Source organism: Ambystoma mexicanum, chromosome 10 (genome assembly GCF_040938575.1).
Source record: "Ambystoma mexicanum isolate Mex_15411 chromosome 10, UKY_AmexF1_1, whole genome shotgun sequence".
NCBI classification, from domain to species: Eukaryota; Metazoa; Chordata; class Amphibia; order Caudata; family Ambystomatidae; genus Ambystoma; species Ambystoma mexicanum.
The window spans coordinates 514,724,386-514,738,237 of NC_090932.1; the positions used below are offsets into that span (position 1 = coordinate 514,724,386).

At 46.2% G+C, this 13,852-nt stretch overlaps 1 protein-coding gene across 1 annotated transcript in view; it reads right to left on the minus strand.

The window, feature by feature from the left end:
* Positions 1–696: 696 nt before the first annotated feature.
* Positions 697–13,852, minus strand: part of LOC138491524 (serotransferrin-A-like) — a 658,259-nt gene continuing 645,103 nt past the window's right edge. The window contains exon 17 of the mRNA XM_069618062.1: positions 697–1,017. Within this exon, the coding sequence (XP_069474163.1) occupies positions 980–1,017 (38 nt within the window). The 3' untranslated portion in view covers positions 697–979. The remainder of the gene's footprint in view (positions 1,018–13,852) is intronic.

Consider the following 13,852-nt stretch of genomic DNA (forward strand, 5'->3'; position numbering starts at 1 on the left):
CCCTTGGGTCCTGGAACTCTTGAAGCATTTCCTTTCATTTTAAAGTAGCAGTGATTTACTGTTGATCTGTACATATATATTCCTACATTTCTCTCTGTTCTGACAATGCAATGTGTCTACGGTCGCGTGTAACTGTATCATTTTAGTTCATTTCACTTACATCACTTTAGTTCACTTAATTACTTTGCTGGCAGTGTTTTAACCTTATGCAATATCGATAATAAAGTATATGTATTTTTCAGTACAGTGTGTGTGTATGTGTGTGTGCGCGCGTGTGCGTGTGCGGTCATAATTGTACTTGCCTATCAGCCAATCCCCTCTAAGAGTGAACCCTGACAATACCAATTGCAAGAGTTTGGACTACCTTGATGGTCACCTTGCTAATTCATGAATAGGTCTTCCTACATCCCTCACAAGAGGACTGTGGAGAAAGAAAAAATCTACCACCCACAATCCCATTTGAAGCTTGCAAGAAGAAATTCACACAGCCAGGAGGGCAAACTGGCCCAAAAGAGTTTGCCACCGGACCTTTAATTAGTTATCATTCATTACACAACTGTAAGCAAAGGCATCAAAGTACCCTCCCTTCCTCTTGGCTGACATGTACTATCCATTGGCGTCCCATGCACTTCCCAACCAATTATTGAGAACAAAGCAGTAAGTGGTGACTTTCTGCATGAATCCATAACACAGAGATTCTGAATCGCTATCTTTATTTTAGAAAATGTTATACATCGGTGAACATAAGATCCAGTAGTTAGATTAGTTTCCCACATTGGACGTTTAAAAATAAAATAAAGAAAGAATGAAGAACGAAAAAGACAGACTCTTCCATGGGTGTGTGTGCGATCCTTTATTAGTTGATTTCGAGATAGTTGATGCTGTTAGACGGACTATGCCTTTGTGCAGCAGAGTAGAGGTGAAGGTGCTATGGAGCCAGGGTTGAGCACTGGGGTGCTAGGCTTTGATCGTCTTCTACTCAGGAACAGCCATGGAAGGCACACGCTGGGAGGAGCTCTAGAGGTTAGAAAGAGAAAAAAGACATCAGAAATTGCAGACTAAATTATGATTGCCTTTCCTCTCTTTAGTACAGTTCTTATAGTATCATACATATTTTCATTAATCTCTGCAATGTCTCTGTCCCAAGACATATTTTTCTTTCTTCTCCTATCTCTATATGTGTAGACACATCTCAAATCATCACTTTCTCTCAATGATCAATCGGGAGATGATCGCTAAAGCAGAGTAATCCCTCATTGCTTTAAGGAAGGCGTAAACCTCGAGAGTTTAGAGAGTGCAGTTGTTTGGTGGGTGCCTTTCAGACAATTGATGGTAGGCTTGGAACACTTGCATGATCTTGATGTTAAGTACGTTGAAAGGTTGGCTTTTAGTGGGCTGGTCGGTTAGGCAACACTTGTCCTGTTTGACTTAAGATCACTATATTGCCACATAGTTTATTGTAATTCAAAGTTCCACTGTTGTTATCATGTCTTATCCGAGTAGGGTGTTTAAAAAGCCTAATAAACCACCTTAAATTAACCATTGATGTACACACTCAGATATAAGACATGCGCCAGTTGATTTTCTGCAACGTGAATTTAATTTGTCATATTTTTGCCCTTAGATGACACGTGTTTCGGCTCATGGCGCCTTTTTCAAATCAGGGCTCATGCTTTGATTTAGTGGTTGCGTGCATTAAAATATTACATAGTATAATATACAATATTGAAATTAAAACAAAATTAAATAATACATAAGCATTTTGTTACATCACAACATTTTTTGCACGAATGATTTGTTTCTAAAAAACACAGAGAGTTAGGGGTTGGTGTAAAGGAGTATTTTTAGGTCTTAGAGAAATAAAAGAGGAAATAAATCATTCTTGCAAAATTTTTGGGGATGTAACAAAATGCTTATGTATTATTTAATTTAGTTTTCATTTCACCTCAGCGATACTTTGTTTAACTTTTGCATTTCACAGAGACATTCAACAATACAAGTATTCCTCAGGACCACTTTGTTGCTTTGTTTCATCGGAGTCCAAAACTATTGATGCTTTCTTTGAACGTGTATCGCTTCTTACGTGTAGCCTTGCTTGCAACATGGTAATCATTCGCGTCATTACAAACAGGGCTCTCTCATCACTTTGAACTCACTTGCTGTACTTTAGCAAAGCGACCTTCACAAATCTTTTATCTAAGGTCAGGATCTCTCCCCTCGTTCCCCTCAGACCTTCCTGGGTCGCTTTGCTGCTCCAGGGAAACAAGCAATCTCTTTGCACAACGTTTGGAGAGATTAACCAGGTTCTCAGCTTCCTTTGACAAACCCTTTTGGCTTCTTGGAGAAACAGCTCTCTTGCCACACTTTCTCCTGTTCAACCTGCAGCCTTGTAGTTTCTCGTCATCCTGTTCTCTCAAGCCCGGTTCTCACAAGCCTCTGCTGAGCTGCTAGCTATCTCGCCTGCTCTCCTTCTCGAACTCGCCTTTGCCTTCCTGGCTTTCCGTGCATCCTGCGTGAATCTGAGTTCCACCTTTTATACTTAGTTTGTTTCTCAATTGGATTCAGGTGTTTGTGATTGTAGCTAAGTGCCTGATTTCACCTGTCCTCATTAGAGGAACATTCATAAAAAGAGAAAAGTCCTTTGGAGTGTAGGTGTTCTGTCGTAATGTTATTAAGATGGCAGAAGCATTTAAGAATCAGGGGAAACCAGGGACCTGGCTGACAGTAGGCTGAGGGGATGTCAGGTCAGGGGTTATTTGAAAGGGGGGATACCATGTCTCGCCCTCTGGTGATCCCTCCACAACCCTAAGGGACCCTCCACCCAGGTGATCCTCCATGACTAGTCCGCCCCCAAGGTCGGGACCCAAAAGCGATGGCCCTCACCTGGTCACCTGTTTGGAAGATTCCTCGGGAGTGGGAAGGGAAAACCCCTTAGGTTTTTCACAGCTGCTATCATGAAGGATTTACTAAATATGTTCAAAGAATGCTTATGCTGTTTGGAGTCTGACTTCAAGTAGAGGATATAACATTACAGGCATAATGAAGAGCCTGTTTGCTAATATAAAAGAACCTCTATTAATACCAATCATACATGGAACCTAACCAAACAGAAAGGCAAGTGCAATGATAGCATGAGATACCTAGACCAAGGTAATCCCTTCCTCTTTACCACAGTTATTAATTACATGACCATAGAGTCGAGAATAGACAGCAAGAAGTTGTGTGAAAAATATGGAATATATTGAGGCCCTTGTAAATGTTTAATTTCCTCTCTTTTCTGAGTCGCCATCCTTTTGTTCTCTGTCATACCCTTTTTCAACGTTTATGGATAGCAAATGCCACTGTTGTCTATTGCTTCTATTGCAAGCCATCAGCAACAATCAGTCTTTCTGAATGCTGCATTCCCCTACTGTAAAGGTCTGCAACCTCTGGCTCGCCAGATGCTTTGCACCACAACTTCCAACAGTCCTCCTATCCAGCATAGCTAATGGTCAGAGGACATGGGAGAATATTTTATGCTTAATTTCCTCGTACATTGTATTATGTATATTTGTGTTCTTGCTTTTTGGGAGATACATTAGTGTGTTTTAAACTGGATATATATTTTTCTACAGCCAATGTATAAGCTTCTGGAACTTTCTATACTCAAGTATTTGAGCTGGGGTGAAGTGTCGGCAATAAACCAGCTATACAGTTTTGAATTGTTACTCTTAAGCTTTTTTTATTTTTTTATTTTTTAAAAACTTTATTTTTGGTTATATTCAATAGTCAAAGAAAAAATAACATAACAAAAGGAAAAACATGGAAGTAACATGTGCTTCGTATACCGCTTCCCCACCCCCACCGCCCGACCCCTGAAGATGCACTTATGCATGAGTTGATGGACATTAACAGTCTACCGTCCCTCACTGGCTAGGATGTGTGCCTGTGTGGTTCTGTTAAGGTTCTGGGGATGTTTCCCTTGATGAGTCACTGTTTCCGGTGGACAGCAAGTACGCGATGTAGGGGCCCCAGATGTAGGGGGGCCGAGCATGTAGGGGTAATAGCTTGATAAAGTTTGTTTCTGTGTCCCGACAGCAGGCTATGTCTTTCAACCATTGATGTATGGTCGGTGTGGGACCTTTTCCCCAAGACATTGCAATTCTTCTTTGCGCTAGTAGTAGCAGCAGTCCTCCTAGTTTGCGTGTTGAGGGGGGAAAGTGTTTGGTGAGTCCCAGAAGTGTGATCATAGGGTCGGGCTCTATAGGCATGTCTACGATTGCAGCTGTTTTTTCAGGAATCCCTTCCCAGAATTGTTGAATGGTTGGGCAGGACCATGCGAGGTGGACGAAGTCCGCCGACGGGGCGCCACAGCGGCCGCACAACGGAGGGGTCGATGGATGGTAGTGATGGATTCTGACGGGGGTATGGTACGCTTGGTGGATGAATTTTAGGTGTATTAGTTTGTATCTTGTGTTTAGCGATACGTTCTGGGTTTGAGCTAAAGTGCATTCCCAGTCCTCGTCTAGAATTGACACCTGGAGGGCCCTTTCCCATCTCACTTTGGGAGTTGTCGGGTTCGGGGATGTTTCCATTAGCTGTGATTTGTAAAGCATTCAGACCAGTTTGCCCTCCCCCTGTGATTGAATGACCCCGTGCAGTAATTGCCATGTTGCTGGTTGTCGCGGGAAGTATGGCTTGAAGGGCGTGTCTGAGGCAGAAATAGATAAACTTGTCAAGGGTGGTGGTTGCGCCACCACTTTGGCCTGTTGGGGAGTAAGGAAGCGCCCTTCGCGGAAGAGGTCGCCCATGTTTTTTAAGTTTAGCTTGTCCACTCAGTTTAAATAGACTTTTTCTTTGGTCATGGGGATTGCAGGAATTAATATTATCGGTAGGAGCGGGGAGAACCTGATCTGAACGTCACACTTCAGCGCAATTCTTTTCCATACTGCTATGGTGGAGAGAACTGTGTTTAGCGTATTATGCGGGGTGTGAGTTTGGCCGAAGGTAACAGCTCTGAGCAGGTTAGGGGATGCGAGAGCTCGCTCTAGTTGGACATGGGGGCGGACAAAGTGTGTGGCATACCAGTGGCCCAGAAATTGGGCTTGTGCTGCCCAGTAGTAACGTTCGAAGTCGGGGAGTGCCGTGCCGCCCTTTTTCACTGGTTGGATTAGTGACTTGTAAGCGATTCTAGCTGGTTTGCCCTCCCATAGGAGTTCCAGGACTAGGCTCCGTATGTGTTGGAGGTGTTTTTGGGGAACTAGTAGGGGCAGGCTTACAAAGAGGTAAAGGAGTTTGAGGAGTATCACCATTTTCACTATCGAGACCCGTCCCCAGAGGGTGAGTGGCAATGACTTCCATCTGTCTATTTTCCCCTGAAGTGATTGGATTACTTTACCATAGTTGTCTTGGAAGAGGGTTTGGTGGTCTCTGGCCATTTGGATGCCTAAGTAACAGATGTTTGTGCATTCCCATTTGAAGTTGAAGTTGTCTGGGAATTCTCGGGTCTCTGGTGTTAGCGGGAATATAACCGAATTCAATGACATCTCGTATAACTGGGTTTAGGTTTATTGCCGGGTCTCATTTGTAAAGGGCGATGTCGTCGGCATATAGAGAAATTATTAACTTGTGCGGGCCGAAGGACAGGCCTCTGTGAATGTGTCTGGCTCTGAGGTCTGAGGCGAGGGGCTCCATCTCCAGCGCAAAGAGCAATGCGGACAGGGGGCATCCCTGCCTGGTTCCCCACTGTAGGTCGATTGCCGTCGATCTGGTTTTCCCCAAAATGATGTGAGAATGGGGTTGGTTATACAGGAGGGCAGTCAGCTGGAGGAAACGTGGCCCATTCGTTGGAAAACCTCAAAGAGAAAGGGCCATTCAATGGAGTCGAAAGCCTTCTCAGCGTCCAGGAGGACCGCCACCGTCTGTTGTGGGAGATCTTGTGCTTCCATGACTCCGAAGATGCGTCTGATCCCAAATGTCGTGTTGCGGCCTGGCATAAATCCGGCTTGGTCAGCGAGCACCAGGGCGGGCTTCAGGGGGATAAGTCTGAAGGACAGGATCTTAGCTAATATTTTATTGTCGAGGTTGATCAGTGAGATCGGTCTGTACGAGCCGCATTCTTCTGGGGGTTTGTTAGTTTCATGTAGTAAGATCACGTTCGCCTCGTGGAGGGTCGGAGGCAGTGAACCGGTCTCGAGAGCCTCCTCGAAGACTTGCAGTAACAGTGGGGCAAGGATGGGTGCGAATGCTTTATAGAAATCATGAATCAGCCCATCAGGGCCAGGCACTTTAGTGCTTGGCATGTCTTTGATGGCCTGGAGGATTTCCTCTAGTGTGATGGGCAGGTTTAGGGGTTCTCTCAGTGTGGCATCCACCCAGTACAGTTCTATGTGGCTAGATAGTGCCCTTGTTGCTCTTGGGTGGCGGTGTAGTTGGCCCTGTATAGGTCTTGATAAAAGACGCAGAAGGTTTCGGCAATTTCCTTGTCTGTGTGTACTAGGGCGCCCTGGGGATTCCGGATCTGCTCTATCTGTGTGGGTTTACGGTCTGCCACTATCAGCCTCGCGAGGAGGGCACCTGGTTTCTGCCCCTCTCCATATTGGTGGATGCGGTGGCCTTGCGATAGGAATTTCAGTTCCTGTCCGCCACCGCCCTGAACTTGTCTAGCTCCATTTTCAATGATGCCAGCACTTGTGGTTCTGGTGATGTGGTCTGTAGCTGTTCCAGCTCCTTTAGGCGGGCCTCACTTGAGGACAGTTCTTGTCTAATGAGTTTTAAGATTCCTTGTTCTTTGGTTAGGCAGATCCCTCTGACATAGCATTTCAAGGATTCCCACAGGGTTCCGGCAGATGCCACCGAGCCTTGGTTGAGTTCGAGGAAGCCACTGATCTCTGTACGGAGTTCATCAGCGAACACCTGGTCCTGTAGGGAACCCAGTTTAAACCGCCAATGTCTCCTCCCCTCCGAAGGGTCTGGTGGGATGCACTCAACTGTGACTGCCGTGCGGTCTGATATTGATCTAGGCAGTATTTGGCTGCTCGACCATTGGACTTTGCTGTGTGTGGAGACCAAGATGTAGTAGGCAAGGCTGGAACTGGTCTTGTGGACCCAGGAGTGGAATGAGTAGTCTCGGGTCTCCACGTGTTGCCGTCTCCAGATGTCCACTAGGTCGTACGCTTTGCAGATTTCAAGAACCTGATGGGCTGCTTTGGAGGCAGAGATGGATGATGGGTGAGATCTATCCTTCTGTGGGTCTAGTGTGGTGTTCAGGTCGCCTGCCCATATGACTGTTGCGGATCTCGCTTCTCCCAGGTGTGTCAGTACCCAGTCGAAGTTATTATAACCATCTGTGTTTGGCCCGTAGGAGTTTATGATGATAAATTTTGTGTTCTCCAGGGTCCCGTGCACCAAGAGCGTCCTTCCTTCTTTGTCATTTTTGAATGCAAGTAGTTTGAATTTTAGGGAATTGTGTATTAGGATCACCACTCCTCTGGCGTATGAAGAATACAAGGCGAAGTATCTATGGCAGCCCCAGTCCCGGGCCCAGCGGTTGTCTGCTCCTGGAAGGAGGTGGGTCTCCTGGATTAGGTAAATGTCCACTTTGTGTCTCCAGAGGTTTGTGAAATTTTCCTGGTTTTGGTTGGGTTGTTGCCCCCTTTAATGTTTCAGGTAGCTAACTTGAATGCTGATGGTGTTGTACTGTTTGGTTGTTTTTTGGGGTATAATGACGTTTGGTTGTGACAGGCAATCTTGCGGCGGTGTTATGTCCATGTTTCTGCTTTCCCAGATGGAAGCCAGTCTCGATGCATCCCTTGTGCGATCTGGGGTTTAGGCGGGGGGGTGTGGACCGCTGATAAGCACGCTTCCATAACATTGAACAATTCCCTCCCAATCACGGGGAACCCCCAACCTGCCCATCAGAATTTCCCACCCAATGTCCCAAAACATAACAGTGCTGCGCTTCGGGTGCTAGGGAACTTCCAAAGTCTGGCACACCCCGGGAACCAGCGTGGTTGTGGAAGCCAGGGGCTCCTTAAGTGGCGGGCAGCGGCCAGGCTGTAGGCGCGTATGGACATCATGGCGGGTCTCTGTCTGCTCGGTCTCTGCTTTGTGGTCTCTGATTGCTGCTGGGTTGTTTGCAGCCCAGCTTGTTGAGGAATGAGTTTGCCCCTTGGTGTGTGTTAAAGAATTATGATTTGCCATCGTGTTGAATTCGCAGTTTGGCTGGATATAGCATGGAGTATAGCAATTTGTTGTCTTGTAGTTGACGTGTTACCCCAGTGAATTTTCTGCGTAGCGCCTGGACTGACGGGGAGAAGTCGGGAAAGAACTGGATGTCGTCTCCGTCGTATTGAAGATTCCCTTTCTCTCTTACGAGGCAGAGAATTGTGTCTCGGTCTTTGAAGTTTAGCAGTTTAGCTATTATTGGGCGAGGGGCTGTCCCGGGTATGGGTCAGCTGGTCGGGACCCTGTGGGCTCTTTCTACCACAAATATGTTATGACAGCGCAGGGCTACCAAATACCTCCCTGCAAAGGGTCTCCACAAACTCTTTCATTTTCCTCGTGGTTTGTTGTTCTCTCACCCCTAGGATCCTGACGTTGTTCCGGCTGGATCGCCCTTCGGGGTCCTCGTTTTTAGTGATGACGGCTCTCATTTGGGTTTCCAGTGTGGAGACCTTGGTGGACATGGAGGACACATTGTCCTCAATGTCGGAAATTCGTTGTTCCGCAGTGTCAAGTTTGTCTAAGCGATGATGTAGCTGGTCGACCTTTGTGGTCAGGGAATCAAGCTTACTCTCTATATTGCCAATGCCAGCTTTTAGATCGAGGAGGATTTCCCTGATGTCAGTGGTTTGAGCGGGATCATTGTCCTGGGGTATGGACCCCCCTGGGCTCTCAGGTCGTTCGTTTGCTTTTGGGGTTTTGACTATGGCTCCTGCCTCAAATGTTAGCTTCCGCTGGGATTTGTCGGATTTCCCCATCTTGGCGATATAGTTACCTTTTGGGCCCGGGTATAGGACTTCTTCTCGAGGGATGGCTGGCGGTGTTTGCAGTTTGTGGGTTAAGCCAGGGATTCCTATTCCATGTGGGGTGTCCCCGGTCAGGGCGGCTATGTTGTGGTGCCTCTTGTTGAACAGTGGGTTATATTGTTACGCGGTTGGGAGGTTTCTGCTGTCAGCCACCTTATGCCTCCCTTCTGTAATTGGGGCCACTGGCCAGATCGAGCAGACCTCGTGATGCCGCTAATGTCTGACCCTCTGCCGCGGGGGGTGCGTGGCCGGGGATGGCGGGGGTGCACTACGGCCTCGTTGCTGTGTGTCCCGCCTCGACCCGGGGCGCTCCGTCTCAATGTGCACCGGGTGGAGGATGGCTCACCTGGTCAGCGACTGCCTCTGGCATTTCTCCGTGTTGCTGTTTGGGCCTCCGGGCGGTCGTCAGGTGGGCCTGCAGTCCGTGCGCCCTCCGATCCCGCCGGTGGGACTGCCGCGGCTTCTCTTCTCCACGAGCTGATGTAAGGCCGCTGATAGCCGGATCTGTTTCTGGGGACGTGCTCCCCGTGTGGTCTCACACGGCCTCTGGGGCCACTCGCAGGGGGCCCCAGGGGTGCCGCAGGGGCCCACAGACTCTGTGTCCGGCACCGCTGCTGGTGGAATGAACGGCACCAGCGTCCTCCTCCCCCGGCGCTGCCATGCCTCGGGTGCTGCAGCAAGACGCAACCACCACAGGCCTCGCTCCTTCCAGGTGCCGGGCTAGTCAGCCGGTACAGCGGTTTGTTGTGCCTGATCTCGGGGTGTCTGTCCTGCCGCTAGGGAGATGGATGGCCCCAGATTGGGTTCTTTTTTCCAGGATTGATATGGGTGCGCCGTCCGAGCTCACACAAGAGCCGCCGTCTTGGTTGCGCTCTAGCGCCCTCTATTACTCTTAAGCTTTGTCCATCTGCAACTGTTGTTTTGCAATTATAAATAAAGTGTGAGTACAAGAGTGCATCATGGGAGACTTGATAAAAGAACACTCTATCGATAATTTTGTTCAAACCTATTATGTGTCGTAGTATTAACAATATACAGCAAATCCAGGATATATGCAAGGGCAGCAAATTGAACATAGACAAGACATTTAGATAACATTATAAAAACGTCTTGACACATAAAAAAAAGAACGATCAAGCTCGATGGAAGCAGATGTATCAGGCAATCGGAGAGGAAAACAACATGGACACACAAACCAACACTCAGAGTACTGAACTACTGTTTAAAGATGCCAGCCCAACCTCTGGCTAACCACACCATGTACAGTGCTCTGCTGCTCTCGAGCTAAGTCATTTTGATAATTGATATGGCTAATTTGGCAAATTCCAGCATGAAGTCTCCCTGAGGAAACAATGGGAATGCTGAGGCACTTTAGGATTCTGGAATGCGAGGATTGGATGCAGTAGGCAATTTTCCTTTAAAAAAACATTCAGTGCCATGGGCCCAGATACTTTACCTAATGTTTATTCACCCAATTCTTATAAGCAAATGGCTACTTTCCTAAATCAGAAATCATCAAAATAGTTTAATGACTTCAAGATTCCTGCATAAAATCAAAACAAGATTTGATCGTGCGAAGTGAAGATACACTGTTCCAAAAATTGACTGATAACCACAGAGTCCCAAAACCATCACAAAGAATGGTATGCCGGAAATCCCAAACTGAAGCATATACATTTTCTTTTGTTCTCAGTCAGGCGAGTAAACCATTTTCTTGCGGGGAAGGGCAAACACCCACCCTGAGGTCGCAATCCCCTTCTATCCCCCACTTAGTCCTCTGGTATCTCTTCTACACAAAATTGACCCTCTTTTTGATAAAGTTATTGTCAGTCATTTTCATCCCTATGTTAAACACACAGCGGGGACCTGCTCTGGTCTGGGTACTTTTTTGTGTCAAAATGTTAGATTTTGGGCAGTAATGGGTTAATGACAGCACATTCTTCAACCTTCCTCATTTCCAAAATGTTCTTCATGTGAGTTTTCATCATTTTTAAGTGAGTTTTGCTGCCATTTCATATATTAGGTAGCGTTCTGGCCGGTTCCGACCTGTTCCAGGTTTTACACCGATCCATTTGTGATAGCTTGAATCTGCTGGCAATGCAATGAAAAGAGTTCGGGTGTTCAGGTTTTAGAGAAACCTGCTTGTTTGATCTTGTTTTTCTGTTCGCAGAGTGCGCCTGTTTTGTGTGAAATGTTGTACTTTTGTACGAGCATTAGTGCTGTATTTTAGTCATGTTATGCATTTTTAATTTTTGCCTTTTGGTGAATGTGGTGCAAGCAGCTTTTGCTGTAGCAATGAACGGCTTATTTATAGAATAAAACGTGGAAAGTGGACATGTCAAAGTCTGGAGTTGTCATTAAAACTTATATTGCTCGCGAGTTGTCATTAAAACATGTATTGCTCGCTTAAGTTCTTGCAAATGTGAAACTTCATCTTGCATTTGACCAAACCATTTTTAGATCTGCAGGAAAAGTCAATTGTAACCTGCGAAGAGAGAACTCAACCACTGATTTATGACCAGAACCCCAGCCAATGTGCTTATATGTAGGGACAAGGAAGACCGTCATGGAGCTATGGGCTTTGGCATTGATGGTGTAGTGGGAAAGCTGTCTAATAATTGTATTTTCTTCAATACCTGCCCCCGGGCTTATCTCCTTAGGTTAAGTTTTGTTTTCCACAGGTTTCCTGCAGGATATTAGCGGCCCTTTCCCTGCCACCAGCTGTGCTCTTATTTGCTTCCAGGAGCTCCCTTAGCTGCACAGCCCCTGTCTTCTTTTCTGCTGTTCATTGACAAAGGTTTTACTACTTCTATCTTCACACCGATTCAGTTGCAATTTTTTTGTGCTCCTGTTTTCCAAATGGCCAAAGTTAAGATGGTGCCTAGGGCTAGGGTAAGACTACAGTAAGGAGTTTAGTTAGAATTGGGGTTGCTGTTAGTGTCTGGGAGTTTGTGGAGGGCTGGTGATGTTGGAGGTTGGGTTTGAGTAGGGTTAGGTTTAATATTAGAGTAAGAGTTTGCATTACAGTTAGGGAAAGAGATAGAGTTAAGGAGGTTGGGGAGAGTTGGTGATGTTGGGGTGGAAGAGCATAGAGGTCAGAATAAACCTAGTTGTTAGTGTAGAGTAAGGGTTATGATAAGTGTAAGCATTGGAGTTACTGTTAGGGTAAGGCTAGAGTTACCATTAGTGCATTGGTTTCAGTTAGAGTAAGCACTATGGAGGCTGTGGAGGAATGAGGTTGGGGTTAGGTTCACTGTTCATTTTCTATTTATTTGGAGTTTTGTACCCTGCAACATTGTTGTAATATGATGATGCTTTGATGTCCAGACAGACCAGCTGTGGAGTCACTTAGTATCGAACCAGGTAGTCTTTATCATACATATTTACATGTTACGGTTCCAGCTACTCTTGGTATATATTACAGGACAGGAAGCACGCAGCACACCCACCGGCCATACTCACACACCCACAGCTCAAGCCCAACTCACACTCTTGGAACACTCACAAATATTCTCCTGAACTGCCAATCATTTCAGTCACCAACATTCTACACAGCATACATAGATGGCCAGCAGGACAGGACAAGACTAGAATAATACATCACAACACACATGTAGACACGATGCTATGGAGTGCTGAATGGTTAGGGTTAGAATAAGGGTAGAGGTTAGAGTTAGGGTAAGGATTATGGGTTGTGGTAGGGTGATTGTGGAGGGCCAGTGATAGTCTGATTTTAGTAGGATTTTGTGTCAACATTAGGGTAAAGCCTTGAACTTTTATGTGTTTTAAAACAGCTCTTTTCCTCAACCTTATCACTGGTAAAATGTTTACACTTTACATTTCTTGAATGGAGTGACTACATTTTGAAAACGACTAATTGCTGACCATGGGCCTCATCATAAGGTGGATGGAGCGGTAGAAATGCAGCGGTAATGCCATTACCATTGCATTACCGCTCGGCCCAACTATAAGTTGGGCGTAAAGTCACCCAGCTTCGAGCTGGAGGTAAATCTGGCAAGTTTCCACCCATTTGCTGTGTTATTACCGTGGCGAAAATTGCGCCGCTGTAATAGTGCGCAGCATGCCCCATAGTGTCCTATGGACTCTAAAGAAATGGGGACTTACAGCCTTACCGCAACTCAGGATCTGGTGCTAATAGCGCCAGACCGAGTTGCAGTAATGCTATTTGCGTTGACCGTATCCTGGCGGATTTACCGCCGGGATACCGCCACACTTCTATTGAGGCCCAATGTTTTCCTCGAGACATTTTCACATAGAGCTATTTCCAAATGCCATTCCAAATTTAACCTTGTATTCCAGGAAACATGTGCAGATGAATTTTCTTAGTTCATTTCATTTTCACTACAAAAGTGAATTCAATTTTGTTTGCAGGCTTTCAACATAGATCCATTTACCCAGCAGAGACATGAACATGACAGGATGAAAACGTGATTGTGCCACAGTGGCGACTTCAAGTGCCCTTTAGTTTGGGAATGGGATTGGGATTTGGAATTGGGCGTTGTGCCACCTTTTGGAAGACGTTCTTCTCTGTTTGTCTAGGGTCGGCGGGAATGGGAACTGCGCATTGGTTAGATATTTGTACCCTCAGTTTGACTTGCACTGCTTTCGGAAGTAGAGCAGTGGGGAACATTTGTTTCTTTGATCTCTACACCAGACAAGCCTTAACATTATTGGCTGAATGTGGCGCACAGTTATGCTGGGATATCCACCTCTCCCTTTTCACTTTTGTTGCCCGACTCCTCCTTTTGCAAGCAATGCCCATTCGTCTTCTTACTCCTTCTTTTCTGAGCCTTCACCTGTCCCATCTACCTACACCTAATCCT